Below are 26,465 nucleotides of genomic sequence, written 5' to 3' on the forward strand. Positions count from 1 at the left end.
TGTTCTGGGAAAATGGTGGTGACATTAAAAGCACTATGTACACTATGATGCTAGTTTTTAAAGAAATGATCACACACATCAACTTACTATACATAGTGAAAATGATGGAAAAGGAAACAGACTGAAATGCTTACCTTTCGGGATCAGGATTACAGATAGCTTTACATTTCCTTACTAAATTTTTGACAACAAATAGGGAATCAGGAGGGAAATATACGGTAATCAAATCTAGTAACAAAGACAAGTGAAAGAAAAAGTCGTTGTCCCCTCCACCCACACCATATCTCTTATACTGTTAATCAAAACTATGAAGTAACACAAATACTTACTTGGCCATGAGTTTGGCTATGCGGTGACAGTCATTCTTGTCATAAAACCAGATACTGTATATTGACACTTGAAAAACAAAAGGGAAAAGAAACTGATGAGGAGAAATGAAGTTTTAACATTTGGGCATATATAAACAGAAGTACCCTGAACTATTATGGAATTTATCACCAGATCTCCAAATTGTTTAATTGCTAAATAGGGGGAAAAAAAGCAAGCCTATCTCCAAAATGATTTAATAAAATTATTGCTGATAAGTGCTGCTGAGTTGGTTCCAACAGGGTTTCCTAGGAACGACTAGTGGGTTTGAACTGACGACTTTGCACTTAGCAGTCCAATGCTTATCCTACAGTGCCACACTGGGACTATTTAATGAAATATTCAAATAATAATTAAAAAGTTTTTAATTGTTATTACTAGATCTCATTGAACCAAGTGCCACTAATAACACATAACATTATGTGTTATTAAGAGCAAAAGAAAGCCAAAGTTAATTGGCTAATCAAATACTAAAACCTTTTGAGTTTCTTGAAATTGAAAATAAAAATTGTTATAATAAAAAAATATTTAAACTCCAATACCAACTCCAGATCTAGCCTATAATTGACACTGTTCACATGCTAATCGTACTTCTTTTCAGACCTCTTTATTTGCAATGTGACCAACACAAAGGAAATCTTCAAAAAATATTTAATGATTAAGTCAGTTCCGATTCATTACAACCAGTTTCTGAGGTTGTAAATCTGAGCGGGAGCAGAAGGGCTCATCTTTCTCTTACAGATGCAGGAGGGCTTGAACTGTTGATCTTGTGGGTCTCAGTCCAGTGCTTGTTCTACAGAGACACCACAATCCAACACAATACCTTTTATTCTTAACAAATTCTTCTACTTAGCATAATTCCTTGGAGATTCAACCAAGTTGCTGCATTTATCAATAGTTACTGTTTTCCCAGAGTGGCTGTATCAGTCCAACCAGCTATGGATGAGTGATCCACTTTCTCTGCATCCTTACCACTATTTGTTGTCACTATTATCTATCAACTTTTGCCACTTCTAACTGGATTGTTGGTTTCTTTAGTATTAAAGCTTTGGAAGTTCTTTATATATTCAAGATAGCAGCTCTTTGTTGGATATGCAATTTGAAAATATTTTCTTGAGTCTACAGCTTGTCTTTTCATTCTCTTAAGGTTTTCCTAGAATAGAAGTTTTTAATTTTGACAAAGTCCAATTCATCAGTTTTTCCTTTAGCAGATAGATCATCATGATTTTGGCATCAATTCTAAGAAAGTTCTGATCTTCTCTAAATACTTTCATAAAAGGTTCATTTTTTTCTGCCCAACTGTTCTAACACTATTTGTTGAAAATGCTACCCTTTATTGATCGGATTTTGTACATTTGCCAAATACTAATTAGATGTATTTATGTCGACCTATTTCTGGAAGACACTGTAAATACTGGCTGATTTTTTTGTTTGGTAAAATTCTCTGGTAAAACTATGTGAAAATCTGAAGATTTATTTTTCAGTTGTTTTAAAATTACGAATTGAATTTATGTAATGGGTATAGGACTGCTCAAAACTTCATCTCAGTTGAGTGCTTTTGGCAGTTCAGGTTTTTGATTAATTGGTCCATTTCTTCTAAGCTGTCAAGCTTATGAGTGCACAGTTTTTCATAGCATTCCCTTATTAGACTTTTCATGGCTACTGGATCTGTATTGATAGTCCCTATTTCATTCTTTGTATTAATTAGTTGTTGTTGTTGTTGATGTTAAGTGCCGTCAAGTCGGTTACAACCCATAGCAACCCTGTATAGGGTTTCTGAGAAGCAGCTGGCGAGCTTGAACTACCAACCTTTTAGTTCAAAAGGCTTTGCAGTCTGGCACATTAGCCCACAGTGCCACACCAGGACTCCATTAATTAGTTAGTGCCCTCTATTTATTTCTGCCACTCTTGCAAAAGTTTTAATAATTTTATTGATTTTTTTTTTCAAAGAACCAGCATTTTGTCTCACCGATTTTCTCGTTTTGTCTTATTGAGTTCTATTTTTATCTCTTCCCTTCCGCTAGCTTTGAGTTTTTACTCTTATTCTAATTCCTTGAAGTGGGAACTTAATGTGACTGCCAGCACTGAGAAAGTGGAAGGAATCTGCTATGAGGAAGAGAAATTTCCTAGTGGCCAATCCTACTTGCAGGTTTTTCCTGGGCTTTGCCTAGTGTTGGTGGAATGCTATTTGTTCCAGGGGAGGAATGAGCCTACCTGCCACATTCTATTGTCAAGTTGGGGGTCAAGACCAATCCTGAGATCTTCTTTTAGTGGATAAAGGGTTTTAAGAAGGCCTGTGGCTGTGGTGTTCCTCTAATCAGAAGGCCCTATTCAGATCACCTTCTTCTTCAACCATCTTTCAGAGTTTTCCTCTGACTGTCTCTTGTATTGTTTTCAGGTTTTAAAATATTACTTAGTAGGGAGACATTGGGAGTCTATGACATCTTGTTCAGACTACGATTTTTTAAAAGCTTTTCTATAGATGAAAAAGACTAAATGACTTATTAATTAATAAATTATAGAGAAAATCTATATCAGAACTAGAAATGAGATCTTCTCACTCCTAGGCCATTAGTCAGTCTTACCACTACAACCCACTGCCTCATTAGTTAAAATAACATAAAACTTTTCATGGGAACAAAGTTAATGAGAGGTTCACTTATATATACTTAAAGACTAAAACAACATATAAAACCAAGCCTGCAAGGCAAGCACTCAAGTCCCTTCAGGGCAACCCCCTTCCAAGACTGAAACTCAAAGGGAATACATGAGCAGGCATGTAATATTTCTGGCAAACATGTTGGTCTATTGATGAGGGGGAAAGCAGCAAAGAAAATGTGGGCTGAGTCCAACCACATTCAGTAGACTCCTGTCAAGCTGGAGTATGGAGAGACCTGGGGACTCCTGAGCCTATGGACAGGAACATAGCCACAGAGGACTAAAGATGAGAGTGAAGCATCCAGCTGATATGAAGTGAGGGGAGATGCACAAGGATGCCTATACTTGCAGATAGTACCCATTTGACCTAGCTTCAATGACTGGATGATCAGAACTTGACTAGATGAAAAAAGAAGAGAAAAAAAGTGTAATCTGCTACAATTTGATGAACTTGACTTACACTTATGGATGTAGTAGCTTAAAAGGGGGAAGGAATCCTCACAGCAAGGATCATCCCTACACCCTCTCTTACACAGGGTTGATAGGGATGGGTAACTTAGACATTGGCTAACTAAAATGGGGGGCGGAGGAGAGGGCTATAAAGGCACAAAGTGATCGGCTTACAAGTTTTCAAGAGGGAGTTTAGATTCAGAGGATTCAAGGTAAGGTCGAGTGGTTTTCAACCTGTCTAGATGGGGCGGGTAAGCGGAGACGAGGATAAGATTCTTGTGGTTCAATAGTCAGTAACTGCTATCAGCACTGATTGTGATCGTCACAAATGTAGAGGTAGATGTTTTGTAACAAAATGCAGGGATCGGTTGATATTGCCGCCCAGGAGTGTAGAACCCTGGGACCACAAAGGGAGAAGAGTGGGATTGGAGTGTGGGGCCCTATTCAGACAAGCAGTGACGCCAGAGATGGAGGCAGAGATGATGATGTGGAGAGATGGAGCGGCTGGGGACTCTAGACTCATGGAGGGAGAGGGGCTGTGTGCTGGCAGCTGGGGGGCAGGCTTACTATGCCCTTTGGTTGTTTGAACGATTACATATTCCTAAGTGTTTTGGTGTACACCAAACAAACAAACAAACAAACCAAAGAAGGAATAGAGGCAAATACTGTTGAATGACAATGCATGGAGGAGATTGTAATAATTGCAATGAAAACGAAATACGATAGGATGAGTATAAAACTGACGTTCTCCTGTGTAAACTATCACTCAATTCACAATAAAAACCTAAAAAAACAAAAAACAAAACCAAGTATATAACCTGAGCAAGTAAAAAATACCTTACTAGAGGAACGATGACATAGAATACAGAAATATAAATGCTAGCATAAAAAAAAAATCTTAATTAAAAGTATTATAACTATTATGTAGACTGTATTATTAGATTCTATCAATACATAACATCAATTTAGAAAGGCAATGTTAATAAGAATTATTTTAATTGCAAATTATTTGTTACACCCTGAATTAAGACCATTATTCCACAAGTCTTCATGTGCAATCACAACTTTAAAGGTTCTCCTTTCAGTAGAAAATAAAAAATTTAACTGAATTTTTCAATTGTCACAGTTATTGCTAGGTATTGAGTTGGTTCTGACTCACAGCAACCCCATGTACAACCGAACGAAACACTGCGCGATACTGCACTATCCTCACAATCTTTGTTATGTTTGAGCACATTGTTGCAGCCACTAGTTAATTCATTTCCTTGAAGGTCTTTCTCTTTTTCACAGACTCTACTTTTCCAAGCATGATGTTATTCTCCAAGAACGTTTCCCTCCTGGTATCCCGTCCAAAGCACATGAAACAAAGTCTTTCTATTTTCACTTCTAAGTAGCATTCTCACTGTACTTCTTCCACGACAAAGTTATTCATTTTCTTCAACATAATTCAAACACATCCATGCTTCTTTGGTCTTTCTTATTCATTGCCCACCAGCTTTTGCTTGCATGAGATAGAAAATACCATAACTTGGATTAGGCACACCTTAGTTCTTAAAATGACATCCTTGTTTGGTTGTTTTTAATACTTTAAAGATGTCTTTTGCAGGAGATCTGTCCATTGCAGCATGTCGACTGATTTCTTCAGTGCAGCTTCCATGGGCATTGATTGTGGGTTTATCATGATGTTGCTTATTGATCCAGTTGTGAGGATTTGCTAACTTTATGTTGAGGTGTGAAGGCTGCAGTTGTTGATTATTAAAAGACTGACTGTCATTGTAAAGTGTGTTAAAACATTATGAATGTGAAGACCAAGTGAATGGCTTCAAAATTTAACAAATGAAAATCAAGAACAGACATCTGTCTCCAAAGCTGTTCACTATGAGCCTTCCCTGACAATAAAAACCTCCCTCCACACTAACCACACCCTAAACTGACTATAGGACTTCAAGTCTGCTCATGCCCAGGTCACCGCACTATGCAGAGGTGGATCTGGGTGGTCAGATTCTGTGCCTCTTCTATATACAGAATATTATCAATGCTTCAGACAGAAAGCCCAATAAAAAACAAGTCACTTTGGAATATTTTTCATGATATAAACATGATATAAGTCAACAACCTTTTTTTTAAAAAAAACAACAACAAACTTTTTACTGTGATTTGAATGAAGGGTTAAGAGTAGCTCCATTTTCCTCTTAAACTTAGCCATGACATCTCAATGGAAGGGAAAAGAAGCAACCGTGCTAGGGAGGAGATAATGAGTATGTGTTATCTACAGTAGGGTCTCAGTTATGTTCTTAGCAGCTAAGGTTTGCTCTAACTTTGAGCAAATCAGATCAGGGCTTTGAAAAGACTCCATATCTGACAATTATACACAATGTATACAACCACTTTTCCTTAAATATGTCTCTCCCACCTTGGCTAAGAACACCCAAAATATTAAACACTCCAAATATAAAAGGATTTCATTTTTCCCCTTATCAGAGCACATATATTTGGACATACCAAATAACTTACAGTAATGACAAAAAGTTTATTAAAATATATCATGTTCAAGAGAGGTGCACACAAACTTCTAGTGCTGAATGTCAGCAATTAAGCATGTTTTTATGGGGGATTCTAAACTGAACGTGTAGTTGAGAATTTCATAGTGATATCAAAGTACATCCCAGCTATCAATTTATAACAAATCTTAATTTAAGTTCCCCCTTTTCCTTTGAAAGAACACAATATAATTTAGAAAAAGACACATGCCTTCTACTCTTGTACTTTATCAAATAAACTGCCAAAAAGAGCCAAACACCTTTAAAGGCATGTTTGCAGAAGAAATACAGATAAGGAAGCCATAATGATAGCTTAATGGGTAAAGGATAAGAGTCACACTCCATTCTGCTAAAAGCAGACCTGTAGAGGTTCAGACATGCATTCAAGAATCAGCTCTGCCTGCCAACATATCAAATGCTCAGTACACGTAACTAGCAAGAAGGTCCAGGGAGCTGCCAGTAAGCCTGTCACTGTCACCGGTGAGGAAGGACAGGCAAGTTCACCAGATAACTAACACCAGGGAGTACCTTGTCTCTAAACCAAGCCTAAGTGTTCTTCCTTCAAGAGAACTTATACACACACACTACATTCTGCTTATAAGTCACTTGTTAAAAAACCCTGAAACAGTTTCCCGATTATTGTATAGGGGATTTCGGTACATATCATTTCACTACGGCAAATAGCATTTTGCTTTATAAATGGTTTTTCCTAAGATGAAAGCCAATAGTATTGTATACCCACCACATAGCAGGACCACAAGAGCTGTTATCAGTCACTGAAAAGCTAGGAGTGTGATAGCACATTTAGGTGCCTCTAGGGTATATATCCATGAGCAATATGAGAGGGCTTCAAAAATGTTTGTGTAATAATTCCATCATTTAATTCTACTTTTTCTGAAAACTTTTTGAAGACCCCTTATATCAAGATGCAGATAAAAAATACCAATCGTCAGGAAGAAAGGCCTGGCAGTCTATGTCCTGAGAAATCAGTGACCGACAACCCTATAGAGCCTGCCATCTTAAAAACCTACAGTCATTGAAAGTACAACAACTGGTCTCTACTTGGTGGGAACAACAGATGAATAAAGAGAGTCAAGAATATAAGGAGTAAGTATAATGTGCAGCTAACCTATGTACCTCTTTTGCCATGAGACCAGAAGAACTAAATGGTGCATGGCTACCGTAACTGAACATTTTGATCAAAGATTATGTAGAATAATCTTGAATACAGAATTTTAAATTCTCATGAACTCCAGATTTTCTGGAGGCACAGAAGCTGGATGAAACCCTGAAACCCTGAGATAGTCTTTAAACTTTAAAACCGAAATATTCCCTGAAGTCTTAAAACCAAAAAATTGCTTAGTATAACTAGTAAAGAATGTCTGTCTTGAGCATGATGCTATTTTAAGAACTATTTATGTGGGATCAAACTGACAACTGCAGCTTCAAAGATTAGATAGAAACCTTAAAGGGACAGCGAGTATACGTTAACGGGGGAGGAACAACCAACCATAAAAGGAGGGTGAGAATGGTTGTATATCTCAGAAGAATTTAATCAATGTCGCTGAATTTTATGTAATTGTGGAAACAGTTGTAATGGTATGTTTTTGCTGTGTATATTCAACAACAAAATAAATTATCATAAAAGAAAAAAAGAATATCAATAATGAAATGTTTTCTTGCTTTTCAAATGAAAGTTCCTCCTTTTAAAAAGGTGAAAAAATGAGAGTAAGGACAAAAATATTTAAACAATTATCTAATACTGAAAATTTTTTAAAAGCTGAAGGATAAGAGTTTTCCATTTGCCCAGGAGCCCAGTTTAAAGACCTGGAAGCCTTTACAAATTGATGTTATACTTGACTCTGCTTCTTATGGCAAACACAGGATCAAGAAAACCAAAATTCATCTGGGGACACTGTAAAATCCCTCAAGACTTAGATATGTAGTGAAATATCTTATAAGCAGAGTTGGAAATCACTCTTACGTACATTGTCTTTTTGATTCATTTATTATTTAGATGTGACCTATTTTCTAAAAGGATGTAAAGAGGCTTGAGATTCTTTTCAGTATGGTGCCAAGCAGAAAAGGGCATTTGACAAAAGCTTTTTTGTGGTGGTGGCAAGAGTTAACAAATATTCTCTAAATCATGAATCAAAAACAAGAATATGGGCTTTGAATATAGCCAAAAACATTCACTCTAAGACACAAGATTATAAGACACTCTGATTATAATAATAAAAATAAATAATTAAAAAGATGATGGAAGTATGAGTCTGTACTAGCAGGTGAGAAAGAACATGTTTCTGCTCTGTCTGATCATTTTCTTTAAGACAAAAATAAGCCCCATGAACAAACACCAAAAGGCTTGGAAAGAGTGAGAAAATGGTTGTGAGGGTATAGCACTTGTGACGGCGCACATACCATGGATGGAGTCAAACACTGACTGAGCTGGGATTATAATAGATTTTGGTAGGTGGCATTTAGGCAGCCAAGTAGATACCGTGTACTTATAAGTTAGACTTGAGTTCCCTTTATCCAGGCTTGGTACAGTTATGTCAGATAGTGGTATAAAAACTGTATCTTCTTCCCTCCCTAACTGCTATTCCTATGCAATTTTCTAAGAGATCATCCAAACCACCTTTGTAAACTCAAATGCCCACAGGGCATGATGGAATCAGTAATGGACTGTGGTAGGCAAGCTCACAGGGGAACTTTGGCCATTACTGCTGGCAGGAAAGGAGATGCTGTACAGCCAGCACACATTCTGTCACAAGAAAAGCTAGAAATCCATATTTGTGTGTGCAAAGTAGCTTGATTTTGAATGTTGGGAGCAAATGCATATCCTGTGCTTTCCTTTTACTAAAAAGAAAAGGCTGAGCATGCCAGGCAGCAGTGACTCAACAAGCAGCTCAGATCAGCCTGAGTCTTCCACGGATGAACCTCAAGGGCTCAGTCTTAAGATTGACTCGGTCCAATCTTAAGAGTAGCTTCAGTTCTCTCAGGGACTAGTAGTTATTCTGTTTCTTCTTCTTTTTTTAATCTCCAACTGAACTTCACTGTATAAACACAAGATGACAACCTATATACCAGTACATAATAATTAAGAACAGATTTCTGCCACTTAAAGGAATTGCTTTCTAGTGTGTTCTGAAAAGAAACAATGCTAAAAGTATTAAATACTTAACATGCTAATTATCAAAGAGAGATGAATAGTTTATATTTTTAATTTTCGCAATTAAAACAGTACATGCTATATTTGGGTTGGAAGAGGGATTTAAAGCCAATAATTATTAGTGAAGCACAATGAAAAGAATCTATTTTTGAAGTTCTGAAATATTCATGGACTTACAATATTAACAATGAAGAAAGAGTTCGATCAAAGGGCTCTACTAGAATACTAAGCATCAATTTACTACAAGATAGAAAGCAACATCAAAAAAAAAAATTCTGACCTAACAGTGTCACCAGGTTAGCCTAAATCACTCTGTTTTCATGATGTTTTTATTTTTACCTCTTCAATCTACAAATGTAGCAACAGCAAAGCTCTTTCCTTATCTTGGTCCAGAAGGGCAGCCTAATGCAGTTACTACACAGATCATTTCTCCTTCACTGATTACAGAATCATACCAACCACAAGGACAGACTGCCTCTCTTCAGGCTAAGCAGCACTGTGCTGAAATCAAAGATCACAAAGAAGGAACTGTGGGATTTTTCCTATTGTTTATAAACTCCTATTTCAGTTTGGTAGCAGAACTGTTTTTGACTTCCAAATTCATGACCCTATCTTGCAGGGAAACTTCTTGCACTGTGCTTTAAGTTATAAGATTCGTGATATATGCTAACAACTACCTACCATCTCTACTGTACTGTGTCTTGAATGAGAAAGGACAAGCAGAGAGAACAAAACATTCCCCCCATACAACACACATCAGATTTTTTCTGCTACTAAAACTTTCTGTTTGACAACACTATGGAGATGAATCTCCCTACTTTTTCTAGTGATCTAATTTTAATTAAAAACATTCTGTATCAAGAAACTGATGTCCGGTATAAAGGAAAAGTTGTAAGTGAAGCAGAAACGAAGGGGCAATTCTCGCAAGCTTTTGGAGGTAAGTTTTTAAAAATACTAAATAATAATAGAAGTTTTATTTTTATGCTGTTATGCTGGCTGTCTTTTTAAGCATGCTAACAAGAAACAAACTGGACTAGCTGCTATATGGCATTCACATTTTCTTCAAGAAATTTTAGAAGAGATTTTACTAGATTTAAAAGTGTTTTACACAAATCACAACTTGTTATTGTTAAAAAATGTACAAGTAAAATAAAATTCAGGATATATGAGGGGGCTTTAAAAAGTTAATGGAAAAATGGAATGAAAAGATACTAGAACCTTTTGAAGCCCCCTCAGATTTGGGCTTTTTGGAAAAACTGAAAATGGGTTTGGTTCACTTTTACAGAAGCACTTTTAGATGACAAAAAAATTTTAAATATGAAAAGTGACATTTATGTTTTTAAGTTGTTGGGTAGAGGAAACAAACACTAATCTGAGAGGAGACAACCTATAACATACTCTCTAATTTGTGGATAAATGTTACTATTTTAAAAAAGACCAAAGTGTGGGGACATATAAATACTCCCATAGTCAGTTATTGCAAAAGAAAATCATTAAATTCCAGAACTGATTTTACAGAGCTTGATGATACCACAAACCTTTAAGCTTAAACAGACTGTCTAGCTGTAAAAGAAAAAACAGTAACAGCAAAATTTTTCCAGGCCTTTTCCCTTTTCAACAAGGTTTGGATTAATTATTCAGAACCCAACCTAATATTCTTAGGGGTATTCCAAAATTAATATGTTGCTGAAGGAATGGTGGGTAACAAAACTATGACTGCTTCACTGGAGAAGAGTAGCCCATGGAAATGATGTTTCTTATAATAAGGTCAGAAATATATAAATTCTGTATCTGGTTTTCTATACAAAGAATTAGTACCATATAGTAACCCTTCTGGCATTTCCTTTATGTGATAGGGGAGTTTTGTAACTATCAACCGAATTAATGATTTTATTCTTTATAAATCCCTTCAATCCTATTTATTCACAAGTGCTACTACTCTATGTTTTTCTGGAAAACTGTATCATCTAAAATTTAAACTTACAGGCAAAAAGTTGTTCAGTGATTTGTTTCACAGAAACAAACTTGTCATATGTATATTATTCCTAATATTACCTATTGTGCCTCCTGTTCTTTGATAGATCAATCATGTTATAGATAAAATGTTTTTGGTTATCTGTACTATTGCATTCTTTTCTACTCTTATCTTTATTTTCCCTTTAACTTTACCTAAGAAACACCAAAATCTATCTACGTTGTGGAGTCGATTCCGACCCATAGCGACCCTGCACAGGGTTTCCAAGGCTGTAAATCTTTACGGGAGTAGAAAGCCTCATCTTTCTCCCGTGGAACAGCTGGTAGTTTCAAACTGCGGACCTTGCGGTTCAAAGCCCAATTTGTAACCACTACGCTACCAGAACTCCTTCTCAGCTGTATCTTTTTTCTCACCCAACTTCGTGGACTGGATGCTCAATTAATTCTTTTTTTTCTAACACAGCACGTAGGATTATAGACATCCCTCTAAATACAACTTAAGCAAAATCCTACAGATGTTGATAAGATTTTTCATTATTCATTTCTAACTATCTATTACTATAACTTGTTCTTTGATACGTAAATGATTTAAAAGAGTGCTTTTAAATTACTAAACTTAACGGTTGCTTTGGTTACTTGTTACTGATATTTAGTTTAACTGCACTATGATCAAAGAACATAGTTGCATTACTTATATTTGGTATTTTGGAATGATTCACTTTGTGGCTTTAATTTAGTCATTTTTATAAAAGTTCAAGTATGTACTTTAAAAAACAAACAAACAAATTCTCAGAGCTCATTGTATGTCCATTAGAGCAACATTTTTAATTATAATAAATACTCTATAACCTTACTAAATTATATTTTATCTGTCAGTTTATCTGAACAGTTAAAATCTCTCACCCTAACTTTAGGTTTTTACATTAACTGTAATTCTGACATACAGTAAGCACGTGATGGTCCAGAACTGTTTCATCTTTGAGGCAATCTATTCTGTTTTATTGTGATATAGTGACATCCCTAATGATGCTTTTTTGGGGGGCCATAATATACATTATATATAGCTAACATAGCTACATTAGCCTTTTTGGCTCATTTTTGCCAGCTGTACAAAGAGGCTTCAATAAGCTTATGGAACGGTAATAGAATTTTTCCATAAACTTTTTGAACCTCCCTCTCATATCACTCTATACCTTTACTTTCAACCTTTCTAGGTTTTTAAACTAAGAATCTTGAAAACAGCAATTAGGCTAATTTTGTATCATTATCCAATCATAGAATCTGTTTCTAACTGGCAAAAACAAATGTATTCTAATCATCAATTTATTTTAGGCTTTCTATTTACTCCCCCCCTTCCCCCTTTCCTGGTTTATACTGGTTTGAAAGTTAAAATACTCTATATTTGTTCGGCATTTGTTACCCTGAATTTTCTGAACACAGAAGATCTGATTTAAAAGTCTACAGTAAATCACTTTATCTACCTTTCTCCCAATCTTGTAGTTGTTTAGATTTGAACAGCTTTTCGTGTTTACATTTCATATTATTAAAAAAAAAAAATTCGTTGTTGTTGGGTCAACTCAAACTGATAACAATCTCACAGTACAGACCAGAACTATACCATAGTATTTCTGCTGCAGTAGCTCTTTATAGAGTTAACTGTCACACCTTTCTCCCGTAAAATGGCTAGTGAGTTAAAACTGCTCGCCTTGTCATTAGCAGCTGAGCACTTTATTTCCAAGTTTATGATTTTGCTTCAGACACTTAACGCTTGTCTGATTTACCCCACTATTTCCTATATTTTATTTCTCCTCCTATGTTCCATTTTTCTTCTTTCTGAACTATATCCTTTAAAACTGTACTATTAAATTTAAATTGAAGAAACTGAATAAATGACAAATCTAGCTTACTTAAGATTAAAACTAAACATTCAGTTGCATTAGCCATATTTTAAGAACTCAATAGCCACATGTGGTTCGTGACTACTGTGCTAGATGGAGCTGCTTTGGAAGGTCCTACATCAAGAGTTTGAAAAAGGCAAACATTCTGTTTTTGTTGAAAACTGTACTTCATTCTCTTAAATTATTGAATTAATAGGTTCCCCCCTAATACTCTGAAAATAATTCCTGTCTTCAACTGCCAATTATGCTATCAGTTTAATTTGTGTTCCCTTGCAAATTATACATCTTGAGTTGTCATATATTAGACCTACCAACTCTATCACCTATCAAATTTTCTCTTTCCCTTTCTCAAGCACATGCTGCATGATTTCCTCAGCTCTCCTTTCTAATGTGCCAATTCTCTTTTCAGCTGTTTCTAAATAACTGCTTAATTCACGTAAAGAGTTTAATAAATGCTCATTTTCTATAAGTTCTCCTGGGTTATTTTTCAAGTCTACCTGCCAATTTTCCCCCCATAGTATTTTATGCCTTTCTTATGTTTTTGATACCTTCTTCTTATTTTATAATTTATTTCTGGAATTTTTATCAATTGAAGTCTCTTTCTGATTATTCTATTAACAAAAAAGTTTTTGGAAAGGACTGCCTAATCCAACTGTTTCATAACTTTCACTTATTGTCAATTATTTCCTTGCATATTTAGTAATTTTGGACCACAAGGATTATCTGTAAGAGTAATGGGCAACCTTTGTTAAGAATGTAGTGGTTACACCTCCAGAAGTTTTTTTTGCATCATTTTCACCAGCCAAGGATTAATCTTGTGTTAATCTCTTGGGCTGGGTAAGGAATTATACCATACCAGCCGCTCCCTGGAAACTCTATACAGGGTTATGCATCAGAACTGACTTGACAGCACTTAGCAACAACATATAATAAGAACTCCAAATATGCACGAGGGGAAATACATTTTCAGAGGAGACATGTTCCTTACATTCTGGAGTCTAGACATTGAGATACATAAGCTTGTTTGTCATCTCCCTAGGTAGCACGCAACTGTAACTCATCAGGGAACCTGACTATATGCTGGTGTATGTGTCTTAGCGCCATGTGGGTCAAAGGTCTTGCCTCGAATCCCATGTATGCATCATAATATAGTCCTTACATTAAGGAAAGTTATCAACTCTGAAGACCTTCACTACAGCAGTCAGCGTCAGCTCTTATGTTTCAACTTAATGTTGTTAGGTGCTGTCGAGCCAGCTCCAACTCACAGTGACCATATATAAAACAGAAGGAAAACACTGCCATTCTCACAATTGTTGTTATACTTGAGGCCACTGCTGCTGCCATTGTGTCAATCCACATGATTGGGGGTCTTCCTTTTTTGTGCTGACCCTCTTCTTTACCACACATGATGTCCTTCTCCAGAGACTGGTCCCTCCTGATAGCATGTCTGGAGTATGAGGGATGAAGTTTTTTGTTATCCTGACTTCCAAGAAGCATTCTGGCTATACTTCCAACACATATTTATTTGCTCTTCTGGCAGTCCATGGTACTTTTAATATTCTCCTCTAACACCGTAATTTAAATGTATCAATTCTTCTATAGTCGTACTCACTGTGCAACTTTCACAAGTACACAAGGCTATTGAAAATATCAAGGTTTGGGTTAGGTGTACCTTACTGACATCTTTTCTCTTCTCTTGAACACTGTAAGGGAGTTTTGTGCAGATTTGCCTAAAGCAACACATCACCTGATTTCTTGACTGCTGCTTCCATGAGCATTGACTGTGGATCCAAGTAAAATGAAGTCGTTGCAACTTCAATCTTTTCTTCATGTTTTTTACTGATCTGGTGGTGAGTTATTTTTGCTTTACTTATATTGAGGTACAATCCATACTGAAGGATGTGGTCTTGATCTTCATCATTAAGTATTTTAAGTCCTCTTCGCTTTCAGCAAGCAAGGTTGTATCATCTGCATATTACAGGTTGTTAATTAGCCTTCTTCCCATCTTGCTGCCATGTTCTTCTTCATATAATCCAGCTTCTCAGATTATTATATTTGCTCAGCAACAGATTGAATAAGTATGGTTCAAAGTTAGTTGTCATTTTTTACTTTTTATTTTGTACTTAATATATTTTATAAAAAAATTCTAAATGTTTGTAGTGGAAAGATTTTCCCATTGGACAGACACTGAAGGGTATTTTCTTTGTTGTGCCTATGCCATATGGCTCATAGAATTTAAGCATCTCCAAATAATAATTTTATAACTCAGGTGTTGTTGTTAAGTGCCGTTGAGTTGATTAAGACTCATAGCAACCCTGTATAGGGTTTCCAAGGAGCAGCTGGTGAGCTTGAACCACCGACTTTGCAATTCAAACGACTCTGCAGTCTGATGCATTAGCCCACAGCGCCACACCAGAACTCCATAACTCAGCTAGATACAAAGGCTGCAGAAGGCATTGATTTGCTTTAATAAAATAAGCTATATTGCTTATTAAACATATATATATAGCCATCAATTTGATTTATCCCTTTGTAACTGAAATCTGTTATACCTCACGTAGTTAGTATAACACATTTCAGTTACCAAGGAATATATAAAATTGATGGCAATATATATATGTTTAATAAGCAAAATAGTTTACTTTATAAAAGCAAATCAATGCCTTCTGTAGCCTTTGCATCTAGAAATTATTTACAATTTTTTTTTTAAACGGAGATATAAAAATATAACCCAAAGGTTCTCAAGTGTCTGGTCAATTCAGGTATGCCATAAGCAGCTCTGGTAGCGTAGTAGTTACGAATCAGGCTTCGAATCTTAACGTCAGCAGTCTGAAACTACCAGCCGCTCCGCAGGAGAAAGATAAGGCTTTCTGCTCCCGTAAAGATTTACAGCCTCGGAAACCCTGTATAGGGTCACTATGGGTCAAATCCGACTTGACGGCACTTAAAACAACAACAACAACAACACAGCAAAGGATAAGAGCATGGATTCGTGTTTTAGACCTCCACTGTTCACCACAGTAGCACCTAGACACATATATAACCATTAAAATGAAAAATTCAGTTCCTAAAGCACACTAGTCAAATTTCAAGTGTTCAACAGCCACATGTATTTGGTGACTATACTATGAGACAGTGCTGAGACAGAACATTTCCATCAGTGCAGATGGACAGCACTACTGGACAGCACTGCTCTAAAATGTATAAAGAACATTGACTTTGAAGTCCAACGGACCTACACTGGAATTCTAGACGTCTAAAATCTGTCATGTATTACCTTTGTGACACTTGAGCCAATTTGTTACTTCTCTGAGCTTTATTTTATGTTCCCTATCAGTAAATTAAGAATGAGAAATCAGGTGCTGGGAACATGACTGTTTCTCAGTAACTACAGAATCTACAGCTTCCCCACCTCTCACTGCCTGAAGCATATAACACTTCCAAAGGATTCAAAATTGCAGGAACTATAGAAGCTATAGTTTCCCCAACTCTCACTGTACAGATATATATACCACTTCCAAATGATTCAAATCTGTCACCAAACTTAAGCCCTTAGTTATTGTAATAATGTTTTCTGTAAGATTTTACTTTTTTTTGATGGGGGTGGGGTGAGCAGTGTAAGATTTTTTCTGTAATACTTCACTTTTTTTTGGTATGGTGGGCATTTTATACATATAAAAAAACAACTAGAACTGGAAAAAGTTAGTTTCATTTCTATTACATTAACTTTAAGAACTGATTTAAGTGACAGATGCTGGATCCAAAGGTGTAACTTGAGATAAATGGGCTAGATGTCTGATGGTATTTTCCACAAGAGAACTTCAAAGAACAGCTACAGAATCAGGTATAATTACCTGTATGCACCGTCAGACACTAATTAACTTTTTATTTAAAGAACAAATCCCTAAACAACTCAATAGCTTGCTGAACCAATAGACTATTTTCTATTTTTCAGTCTAGTACACAAAGCACACAATCAAGAGGCCCTAACACGGAGTTCCACTTTATGTTGTCCTGTCACGTCTCCTGGACTAGCTAAATACTCCTTTTCCCCAAGCTCCTCTCCTTTGTTGTTATTGTTGTTACGTGCCATCGAGTCGGTTCCGACCCATAGCGACCCTGTACAGGGTTTCCGAGGATGTAAATCCTTATGGGAGTAGAAAGCCTCATCTTTCTCCCGCACAGCAGCTGGTAGTTTCGAACCGCTGACCTTTAGGTTCGCAGCCCGATTCGTAACCACTACGCTACCAGAGCTCCTCTCCTAGCTGCTTCAAACACACCCACAGTGTTATACTTGACCTTTGCAGGCCCTACTGTGGTATGAAAACAAGCTGGTGTGCTCTCAAATTTCCAATTAATAATATTAGAAACTCTATGGCTTTTAAGAGATGATTCAGTGCCTTAATTAACCAAGGAATGGAATGACCTGGTTAAGTGAGTTTCCAGTTTGAATAAGAAAAACCTTTGTTTCAACCCTCTGTTGAAAATTTTTCTAAATAAAATGCATTAATTTACTTTTATAGCCCCCAAATTCTAATTAGCATCATAAATTCTTCCCATGATTTAAGGTCTGACCTCATCACTATACCAGATTAATCTGTTATACTACAGTGGGGTTTAAAGTTATCCTGCTGCCTCACATTTATACTACATATTTATTAGAGTCTCAAAAAATAAAACCAAACACAGGCTTTTATTTCTCATTTCCTTTCTTCCACACTTAGACTATATGAATAGAACTGTTTTCAGGTAACTGAAGATCTGAATAGTTAAGGTCTCATTAACTGTGGTTCAATTATATTTGTACTGTGTCACACTTTCAACTTCAAGGAACCTTTACTTGTGAAATGAATACAGTCTGGCTCACTTCAAGCTTATGCTAGATGGTGATTACGTATGGGGATCTCTCACAGTTTCCTCTATATGGATCACTTTAACAACTAGATTTTCCCTAGAAGTAAGTGTGGTGTTGTGGGTTAATGCACCAGACTGCAAAGCCATTTGAACCGCAAGGTTGGCAGTTTGAATGAACTGCAAGGTTGGCGGTTCAAGCTCACCAGCTGCTCCTTGGAAACCCTACACAGGGTTACTATGGGTCGGAATCGACTTGATGGCACTTGACAACAACAACAAGTCATAACTAGACTAAGTTTACAAGTAGTGTAAAGTGGAAGTGAGTCAATTTCACGTAAAAACAAACAACAACAGAAAAAGAGAATGTGCATTCTTATGCTGAATTCCCCCTTTAATGGAATATTCAACACAAATCAGTCATCTGAAGTGATTCTGTTATCATTCGCTTAAAGAATCCAACTGAACTTAAAAGTATTAAAAAACACTTCCAATATGTCCATAGAATTTAAAAGCTCAGTTAATTACTTGGGAAATTTTTTGTTGCTGTTGTTTAAGTACTCAATAGTTTCGACTGTACAATAGTACTATACAATAGTACTGTACAGTTTCGACTCAATAGTTACCCTGCACAGGGTTTCCAAGGCTGCAAATCTTTACGGGAGCAGAAAGCCTCATCTTTCTCCCGTGGAACAGCTGGTAGTTTCAAACTGCCGAACTTGAGGTTAGCAGCCCAATTTGTATCCACTATGCTACCAAAGCTCCTTAGAGTTTACTGAAAAGTCTAGAGAAATATTACATTTCACTTAAATATTTCAAAGTGAGGTAAGAAGAGAAACTTAAGGCTCTCGCTTTATAACATATTTTAAGTCAGAGAATCAAAAGAAAGTAACTTTACACAGACGACATCTCCATGCTCCTCCTGCCCAATATTAGTTAATTCCCAGTCAAGTACAATTCAAATGCAGTAACTTTTACTCTTAGGAACCCTGGTGTTACAGTGGGTTACACATTGGGATGCTAACTGCAAAGTCAGCAGTTCAAATCCACCATGGAGAAAAATGAGGCTTTCAGCGCTTGTAAAGATTTACAGTCTCAGAAACCCTATAGGGTTGGAACTGACTTGATTGCACTTAAGAACTTTTACTCTTAAATTAGAAGTGACGTTTCTCCAGCAATTTCTTAGATGGCAGTTAAAGCACAATCATTCTACCACAAACAGTATTAATGCCTGAAGAGACCCTGGAATAGGTGGCAGAGGGTTATAATTCTAATTACTTAATTGAGAAGCTGTCACTCACCACCTTTGAGTCCCAGTAGACCTAATTTCCAGTCCAACCCACACAGGTTAGTGAATCATTGCTATGAAAGTTCATGACAGCGCCTGGCACACCACTGATACCCAGTAGGTACTCAATTTGAAAAAGATACTTATTCTGGGCAAAGATAAGACTATGTTTGTGAAAAGTCAATACCTGTCCCCATCCTGTGTCTTCCAAACTAAGTTCTGGGCATGGACAGTCAACAATTCATCATCACAACAGAAACAAAGAAATGTAATTTATTTTCATTAAAAAAAAAAAAATCAGGAATATAATGCTAGTACTTTGAACTGTATAGTAAACAAAAATTACATAATAGGATTTTATATACAAGAGAACATTTTTAATATTAAAAACCCAGTTTAAAATATTTCATTAAGATACACATAAATAATCATAAACAGAGTATGTAGATTATATTTGTTATAATTTGAAAAGCTAAACACAATGTGGAGTCCTGGTGTGGAGCTGGAGGATAAGCACTAGACCTCAAGGTCGATTTGAGCTGAATGGTGGCAGTTCAAACCCACCATCCACTCCTTGGAAACCCTATATACAAGGTTACTGTAAGTTGGAACCAACTCGGCATTTAACAACAACAAAAACAATGTGCTGACAGAAACTAAAGTCACTCAATTTTAGATGTAAATATATTAAGTGTAAAAAGGCAATTATACTCACAGCTTGCGTTTCTATATAGAAGAAATGGTTCATGAAGCTGAAATTCCAAATCTTTATTGACTGGTTCAACTAGATTGTGCATATTCAGTCGATTCACAATTGTAAAACCATGGTAAGGTGAAGCTGACCTTAGATTTAATAGAATTAAAACAAAAACAAAACAAAGAAGTAATCTGTTGTCACTTGTTTAATGTGCAAAAATGTTTTAGCTACTTTAATTTCCATTAAAAACAGAGTGACTATATTAGTAAATTATACAATATTACAAGCACTTCAAATTTTAATAAAAGACAAGTCAGATTACATCTCTCCTTTGCTCAGAACCCTAAAAGGACATATTATTTCGGAGTAAAGGTCAAAGTCATTAAGGCCATCAAGGCAGTAACTGATTTGCTGTCTCTTCCCTTGGCCTCTCCAGGTATGCTTCTACCTAAAGGTCCCCAACTACAACATTGCCCCTAGAATCTGCAGTTATCTTACCTCCAACAAGCCTTTGTTCAAATGTCATCTCTTCAATGAAACCCACTAACTACTCTATTTAATATAGTAACCTGCTCTCAAGCTCAATTCTTCTTACTTCTCTCCTTTTCTAATCCACTTACTATTTATATTGTTCTATCTCCCTCCACTAGACAGTTCTATACAAATCAGATTTTTGTCTTACTAATTTTATGATGTACGCCAAGATCTTAGAACAGGCATAGAGTAAAGAGCTAGAAAATATTTGCTAAATAAAGTATTACTTATTCTAAATATGGTACAGGACTGGCTATAAAAAAATTGCCATCATTATAATTATTTTCTTGCACCAAATGGACCTTTACATAGCTTTATATATGGAGTTAGATGGATAATCCTTGAATCCTTCAATAATAAAATGTCCTTGGTTTTCCACCCCATGGGGGATTCAGTACACAATCACTTAAAGACACTCATGACATGCATTTTTTCTATGAACTTCATAGGGGACACAGTAAGAACCCCACAGATCAGGAAACAAGCTCAGCATAATTAAGGTTTGTGCCCAAAGTCACACAAATGCTGTAATGGGAATTCAGCTTCAGGTTCCGAGACTCTAAAACTAGGCTTCTTCTATACTAAGTGGTCACTGCAAAGTGATATTCTGAAATCCAGATATCCTTTTATCCAAGGTATGTAAAATGTTCTCACATTTCCCCCAAGAAAGTTTTTTCTTTCCTTTTGACTATGTTAGCTTGCACAATTTTTGTGAAATTCACCCACTGACTACATTGTCTCATATTTTGTACAATCAGTGCACATGCCTTATATTTTAACAATAAGGTCAGAAAAGAACTTTCCAAATATTGTAAATATCCATGTTCTAAAAAAGTTAAGATGTTTCTAGAGATTTTTACTGGAAATGAAGAGTAATGAAGGAGATTAAGTGTAAAGGCCTTTAAAAATCCTTATAAAAGAAGGATGAGAGGAAACGAAGTGTCAAAGAACTCAATGTACCACTAGCAAAGCACTTTTATGAAGGGAGTCCTGGTGTGGCCTGCAGGATAATGCCCTGGACTACAAGGTCAGTTTGGGCTGCAAGGCTAGAGGTTCAAACCCAGTAGTCATTCCTTATAAAACCTATACAGGGTCACTATGAGTCGGAATTGACTTGATGGTATTTGACAACAACCATATATATGAGGGGACTTCAAAAAGTTCATGGAAAAATCCCATTATCTTTCAATTCCATTTCCCCACAAACTTTCTGAAGCTTTCTCATATAAGAAGAGCCCTGGTGGTTACAGGTTTGGCTGCCAACCAAATGGTTAATGGTTTGAACCCACCAGCCATGGCTCATCGGGAGGAAGATGTGACAATGTGCTTCTGCAGAGCTTTACAGTCTTTAATGTATAAATCTAGGGGGCAGTTCTATCTACTCTGTCCTAATGAGGTCACTATAAGTTGGAATTGACTCAATGGCAGTGGGTTTGTTTTTGGTTGACATAAAGAGAAAAAAAATCAGTGTTTGAACAAGATTGCAAAGCTTTACACCAAAATTAAGAATATTTCACAAATTAGTTTTAATTAGTATTAACAGAGAAAGGCAAAAAGACAATTCACATAAGGTACAAAAAAAAAGGGGGGGGAGTTCAATTGTCATTAATAACCCCTGCTGAGTCTCTAAGCTTTAGAAACTGGAGATGGAAATCGCACTTGTGGGAAAAATCTTAGGAGGAATGATTCCACGACTATCATATACTGTTAGTCATTTTTAGGCCAAAAAGGTGCCTAACAAAATCAAGATGCAATCTGAAAACCAATCACATATTAGGATAGTAATTAATGGAGTATTTGAAAATAAAAGGTGCCATTATGAATAATCCAGGCTATCTAAAGAACTCTCAAACTAAAAATATACATTACTAAGGGCATTGTACACAATCCAGAATTTGGGGGTGGCATTGGTAAAGAGGTCAGAACCAGAATCACAGAAAACCAACTGTCATTTAGTAAACCCCCAAACGAGGGACTAATATCTCAACTGCATTATTTTATAGAGCTAGTCTATGTATTTTTCTCAACATTTATTTTTTAAAATACTGGGGTAGAAGGAAGCATCTGTTTTAGATTCATTCATTACTAGAAAATGCTTTCTATTTTGAGATTATTCTGATAGTGTCTTATTAAGTTCTGGTTCTGCAGGCTCAAAAAAAGGAAGTGACTTAGTTGATTAGGATCTCATACCTTGGGCTGTATGAAAACTTGAAAGGAACAAGCAGGAATGTCCCCTACCCCCAAAAGAAGTTGAACCACTTCATATAATGCTCACCATTAGAATTTAAAAAAAATACTTTAAAAAAATAAATAAAAGCTTACCTTCGATACACAAATAAGGTTCCTTCTATATCAGTCTTCTCCTAAAAACAGAAAATGAATCAATTAGTGTTTTTCTAATCATTCAAACCCATATAGTCCTAATGGAGAAAAAAATGCCTCATGTTTAAGATCAATTTATTTTTAAAAATTAATAGTTTGAACAGGTTAAGTCTCTCACTCCAACTGCTATTATCAGTTTCTCACGCAACCTTTCATTGCATAGAAGGACACTCAATATTCAATCTAGCAACACATCTGTATCTGCAACAATTTTCTTTCAGCTAAAATATGTTATTCCAATTTCTAAATTTGAAAGCCAAGGTTTCTGAGCAAATCAACTCTTCACTTTTTAAGTTTATTAAAGCTGATAGGAAAAAAGAAAGTTTTCATGTGTTAAGATATTTTGTTTCATCATTGGAGATTTTGATATTTTTAATTGGTAGCAAATTTTATAATTAGTTAACAATTCTGTCAAATACATTTAGCTGGCTATTTTCAGAACTTTGTTTTAGGAAATATTGAAACTATTAAAACAAAACAAAACAGCTGCCTTCAAGTTGATTCATGAAGACCCACGGTTTTTACCCATAGGTTTACCCATGTAAACACCAGGGGGACTGTGCTTGCTCCTTGTAAGTGTCCTCAATGGCTGTGACTTTTCAGAAGTTGACTACTAAGCCTTTCTTCAGTGATGCCTCAGGAAGGATCCCAAGGCAGAACAATAGTGCTATTACTTAGGGACGCCTAACTGTTAATAAACCCAGGGCAATCAAGTCCATCCTGACTCACTGCTATCCTGAATGGATTTCTGAGACTGCAAATCTTTTCCGGAACAGACAACCTATCTTTCTCGGGCGGAGTAGCTGGTGGGTTAGAACTGCCAGCCTTTGGATTAGCAGTTCAATGACTAACCCCATCACCACCAGGGAGCCTTAATTACAACTATACCTTAATTATTATTATTATGTTAAGTGATGTTGAGTTGATTCGACTCAGCGACCATGTATGGGGTTTCCAAGGAGTGCCTGGTGAGTTTGACCCACTACCTCAAGATTCAAATTGACCTTGCAGTCCAGCACTTATCCTACAGTGCCACACCAGGACTCCATGTCCGACATTCATTACCATCAAAAGCTTACTGAGGTTTTAAACACAGTTGCAATGTTTAAAAGAACAACAAAAACCCAACCCAAATAACCATACGAATTTGCAATTCAGTAAGTCACAATTTGCACTTGACCTTAATATTCTGTGACACTGTATAGGGTTTTCAAGAAGTCACTGAGTTCGAACTGCTGACCTTGTGGTTCAAATTGACCTGGCGGTCCAGCCCTTTAACCCACAGTACCATAAACTTACAAACTTAATTACAATTCACAGTAAAATAACCAAGAGAAATTTTAGTTCTGTTTTATGTGCCGTGATCCAAATACACAATGGCAGCTTATTTTTCAATTCAGGTTATTGTATCTTGCATCTCATATGTAAAAAAGAAATCTACAATTAAAATTTCAAAGTATTAAAAGTCTGTGCTTTCACCATATGTCCACATCCATGCTTGTGCCTAGCCACAAATGTATATGCAGAACAAGAAAAGAAAAACGGTTCAGAAGGATTCAAGCTAAAGCAATGTCTCATATAGATACATGTTTCTAAAAATCTGTTAATTGTGTTTTTTGTGGCTTCTTCCCAAACCTCCTTTTCTTCCACGTGGTGGAGGAAACAAGATAAAGGAAAACAAAATGGTTTGGAAAAGTCTCTTCTTTCAATTATTTATAAATGACAAATTATTTGCACAAAGTTAATGATAAATATAAGGAGTTCTGGTACCGTAGTGGTTATGAATCGGGCTGCGGACCTCAAGGTCAGCAGTGTGAAACTACCAGCTGTTCTGCGGGAGAAAGATGAGGCGTTCTGCTCTCGTAAAGATTTGCAGCCTCGGAAACCCTGTGTAGGGTCACTATGAGTCGGAACCGACTCCACGGTACTTAACAACAACAACAAATGATAAATATAATACGTCCTGGTGTGGCGCCGTACGATAAGCACTCGGCCTCCAGCTCGGTTTGAACCTCAAGGTTGTTGGTTCAAACTCACCGCTCTTCGGAAACCTTATACATGGTCTACTATTAGTTGGAACTGACGTAAAAAACAACAATGTATCTGTACTATATTGCAATGGATACAATAATCAATAATAACTTCTCAGTTTTAAGGGTTTAAAATTTTTTTCTTTTAATTGAAATGTGAATGTCAGGTACAGATGAATTCAACCCAACAAACATTTACAGGCTATTTTCTAGGTGTAAAGTCTGTAACTGACTGAATTCATTAGGAATGCTCAATTACAATAAAACAAAAATTGTGTTATTTCAACAACAAAAGTTCAAGCTGGGGTTAACTAGAGACAACGACCAGATTGAATATCATCTTTAGGATCCCCTGTACCAGAAAAAAGCGTCCAAATGTACTTAATCTGATGGGAGCATTCAGAGGTGACATCACCAGCATTACAGCTGGAACAAGAACACAGTTACACGGTCTTTCCCCAAAGATCTCAAGGGAATTCGGATAACATGGACACCCTGAAATCTTGCCCCAAATTCGGGAAATATTGAACTTCGATTAAAGCCAAACTCAATACTCACTCCACCCCTCCAAGAATGGTATCTAATTTAATTAGATTTAAAACTTTTAAATTTAAATGACCTTTGCGGGGAGGCTCTCATTTGTATGCGTTCCGAGAGGAGTGTTTCTAATACATACTATGTATACGCAACTGGGGAGTTCTGGTGAGGGCAATGTAGGACTGCTAACTTCAACGACGGCGATTCGAACCCACCAGCTGCTCCCTGGAAACCTTACACAGAGTGGCTGTAAGTCGGAAATAACTCTACGGCACTTAACAAAATATGTAACTTCTTTAATAACCCTTAAAGCCTCAAACACAACCTTTCAGGCATCTGTTTGGACCCACTGGTCTCACATGCCCCAACGCATGTGCAAAGAAGACAGATGGCCCACGTCCCCGGAGCTGACCCCAAGCAAGTCGACCCTGCTCTAAACCTCCCTTTCCACGGGCTTTCCCCACAAAGAGGCCTACTTTTCTCGTTCCTCTGCCTCATCTCGAAGGCTCCCGCTGTGCCTCCGGTGCCCGACCCGCTCTCTGCAGGATCACAGCCTCTCCCTTGGAACCCTGACCTCCCTCATCGCCCCTCAGCCCCAGCTGCCCGCGCGGCCCCTTTAAGAGGTGGCGGCGGTCGAACTCGTGTTCTTCATAGTCGGACCACACTCACCCACTGGTTGGCCTTAGGGCAGAAAGTGTACAGAGCGACTTGGCCAGTGAGATCTGCGATGCTGGTGATGTAAGGGTCGTGCTGTTTCAGAGCCGCCAGACTCATCTCCTGCCCAGCTCTACTTAGAGACTCCATCTTGAATCTCAGAGCCGAGCCCCTCCGATGAAGGCGGAGTCACGGGCTAGAAAGTGCGTCGAAGCAAAGTTCCCCCAGTTTTGTTAGCGACTGTGTTTTCCGCTATTGGTCCGGTCTTGCAACATGAGCCCTGGATTCCAGGTTCCGGCGTATCAGGTTCCTTTCGGCCACCAGGCGGAGCTGGAGGGCGGGGATTAGGGCGTATTCTTTTATGTTTGGAACTTCCCACGCGTTTTCTTCGAGCACGTTCCGGGCGGGGCTGGAGACGGACAGCCGGGCCTCGC

The 26,465-nt window shown here is 37.0% G+C and overlaps 1 protein-coding gene across 2 annotated transcripts in view; it reads right to left on the reverse strand.

The window, feature by feature from the left end:
- Window positions 1-26,258, reverse strand: part of DCP1A (decapping mRNA 1A) — a 45,464-nt gene extending 19,206 nt beyond the window's left edge. Inside the window, exons 1-4 of one of the 2 annotated variants that reach the window (XM_006876042.1) lie at window positions 26,047-26,258; window positions 22,751-22,791; window positions 19,913-20,040; window positions 330-396 (exon numbers count right to left, since the gene is read on the reverse strand). In XM_006876042.1, coding sequence (XP_006876104.1) covers window positions 330-396; window positions 19,913-20,040; window positions 22,751-22,791; window positions 26,047-26,181 — 371 coding nt within the window. In that variant the 5' untranslated portion in view covers window positions 26,182-26,258. The remainder of the gene's footprint in view (window positions 1-329; window positions 397-19,912; window positions 20,041-22,750; window positions 22,792-26,046) is intronic. The other variant, XM_006876043.1, reaches the window with a different exon arrangement.
- Window positions 26,259-26,465: the final 207 nt, after the last annotated feature.

Source organism: Chrysochloris asiatica, unplaced genomic scaffold, assembly GCF_000296735.1.
Source record: "Chrysochloris asiatica unplaced genomic scaffold, ChrAsi1.0 scaffold00350, whole genome shotgun sequence".
NCBI lineage: Eukaryota > Metazoa > Chordata > Mammalia > Afrosoricida > Chrysochloridae > Chrysochloris > Chrysochloris asiatica.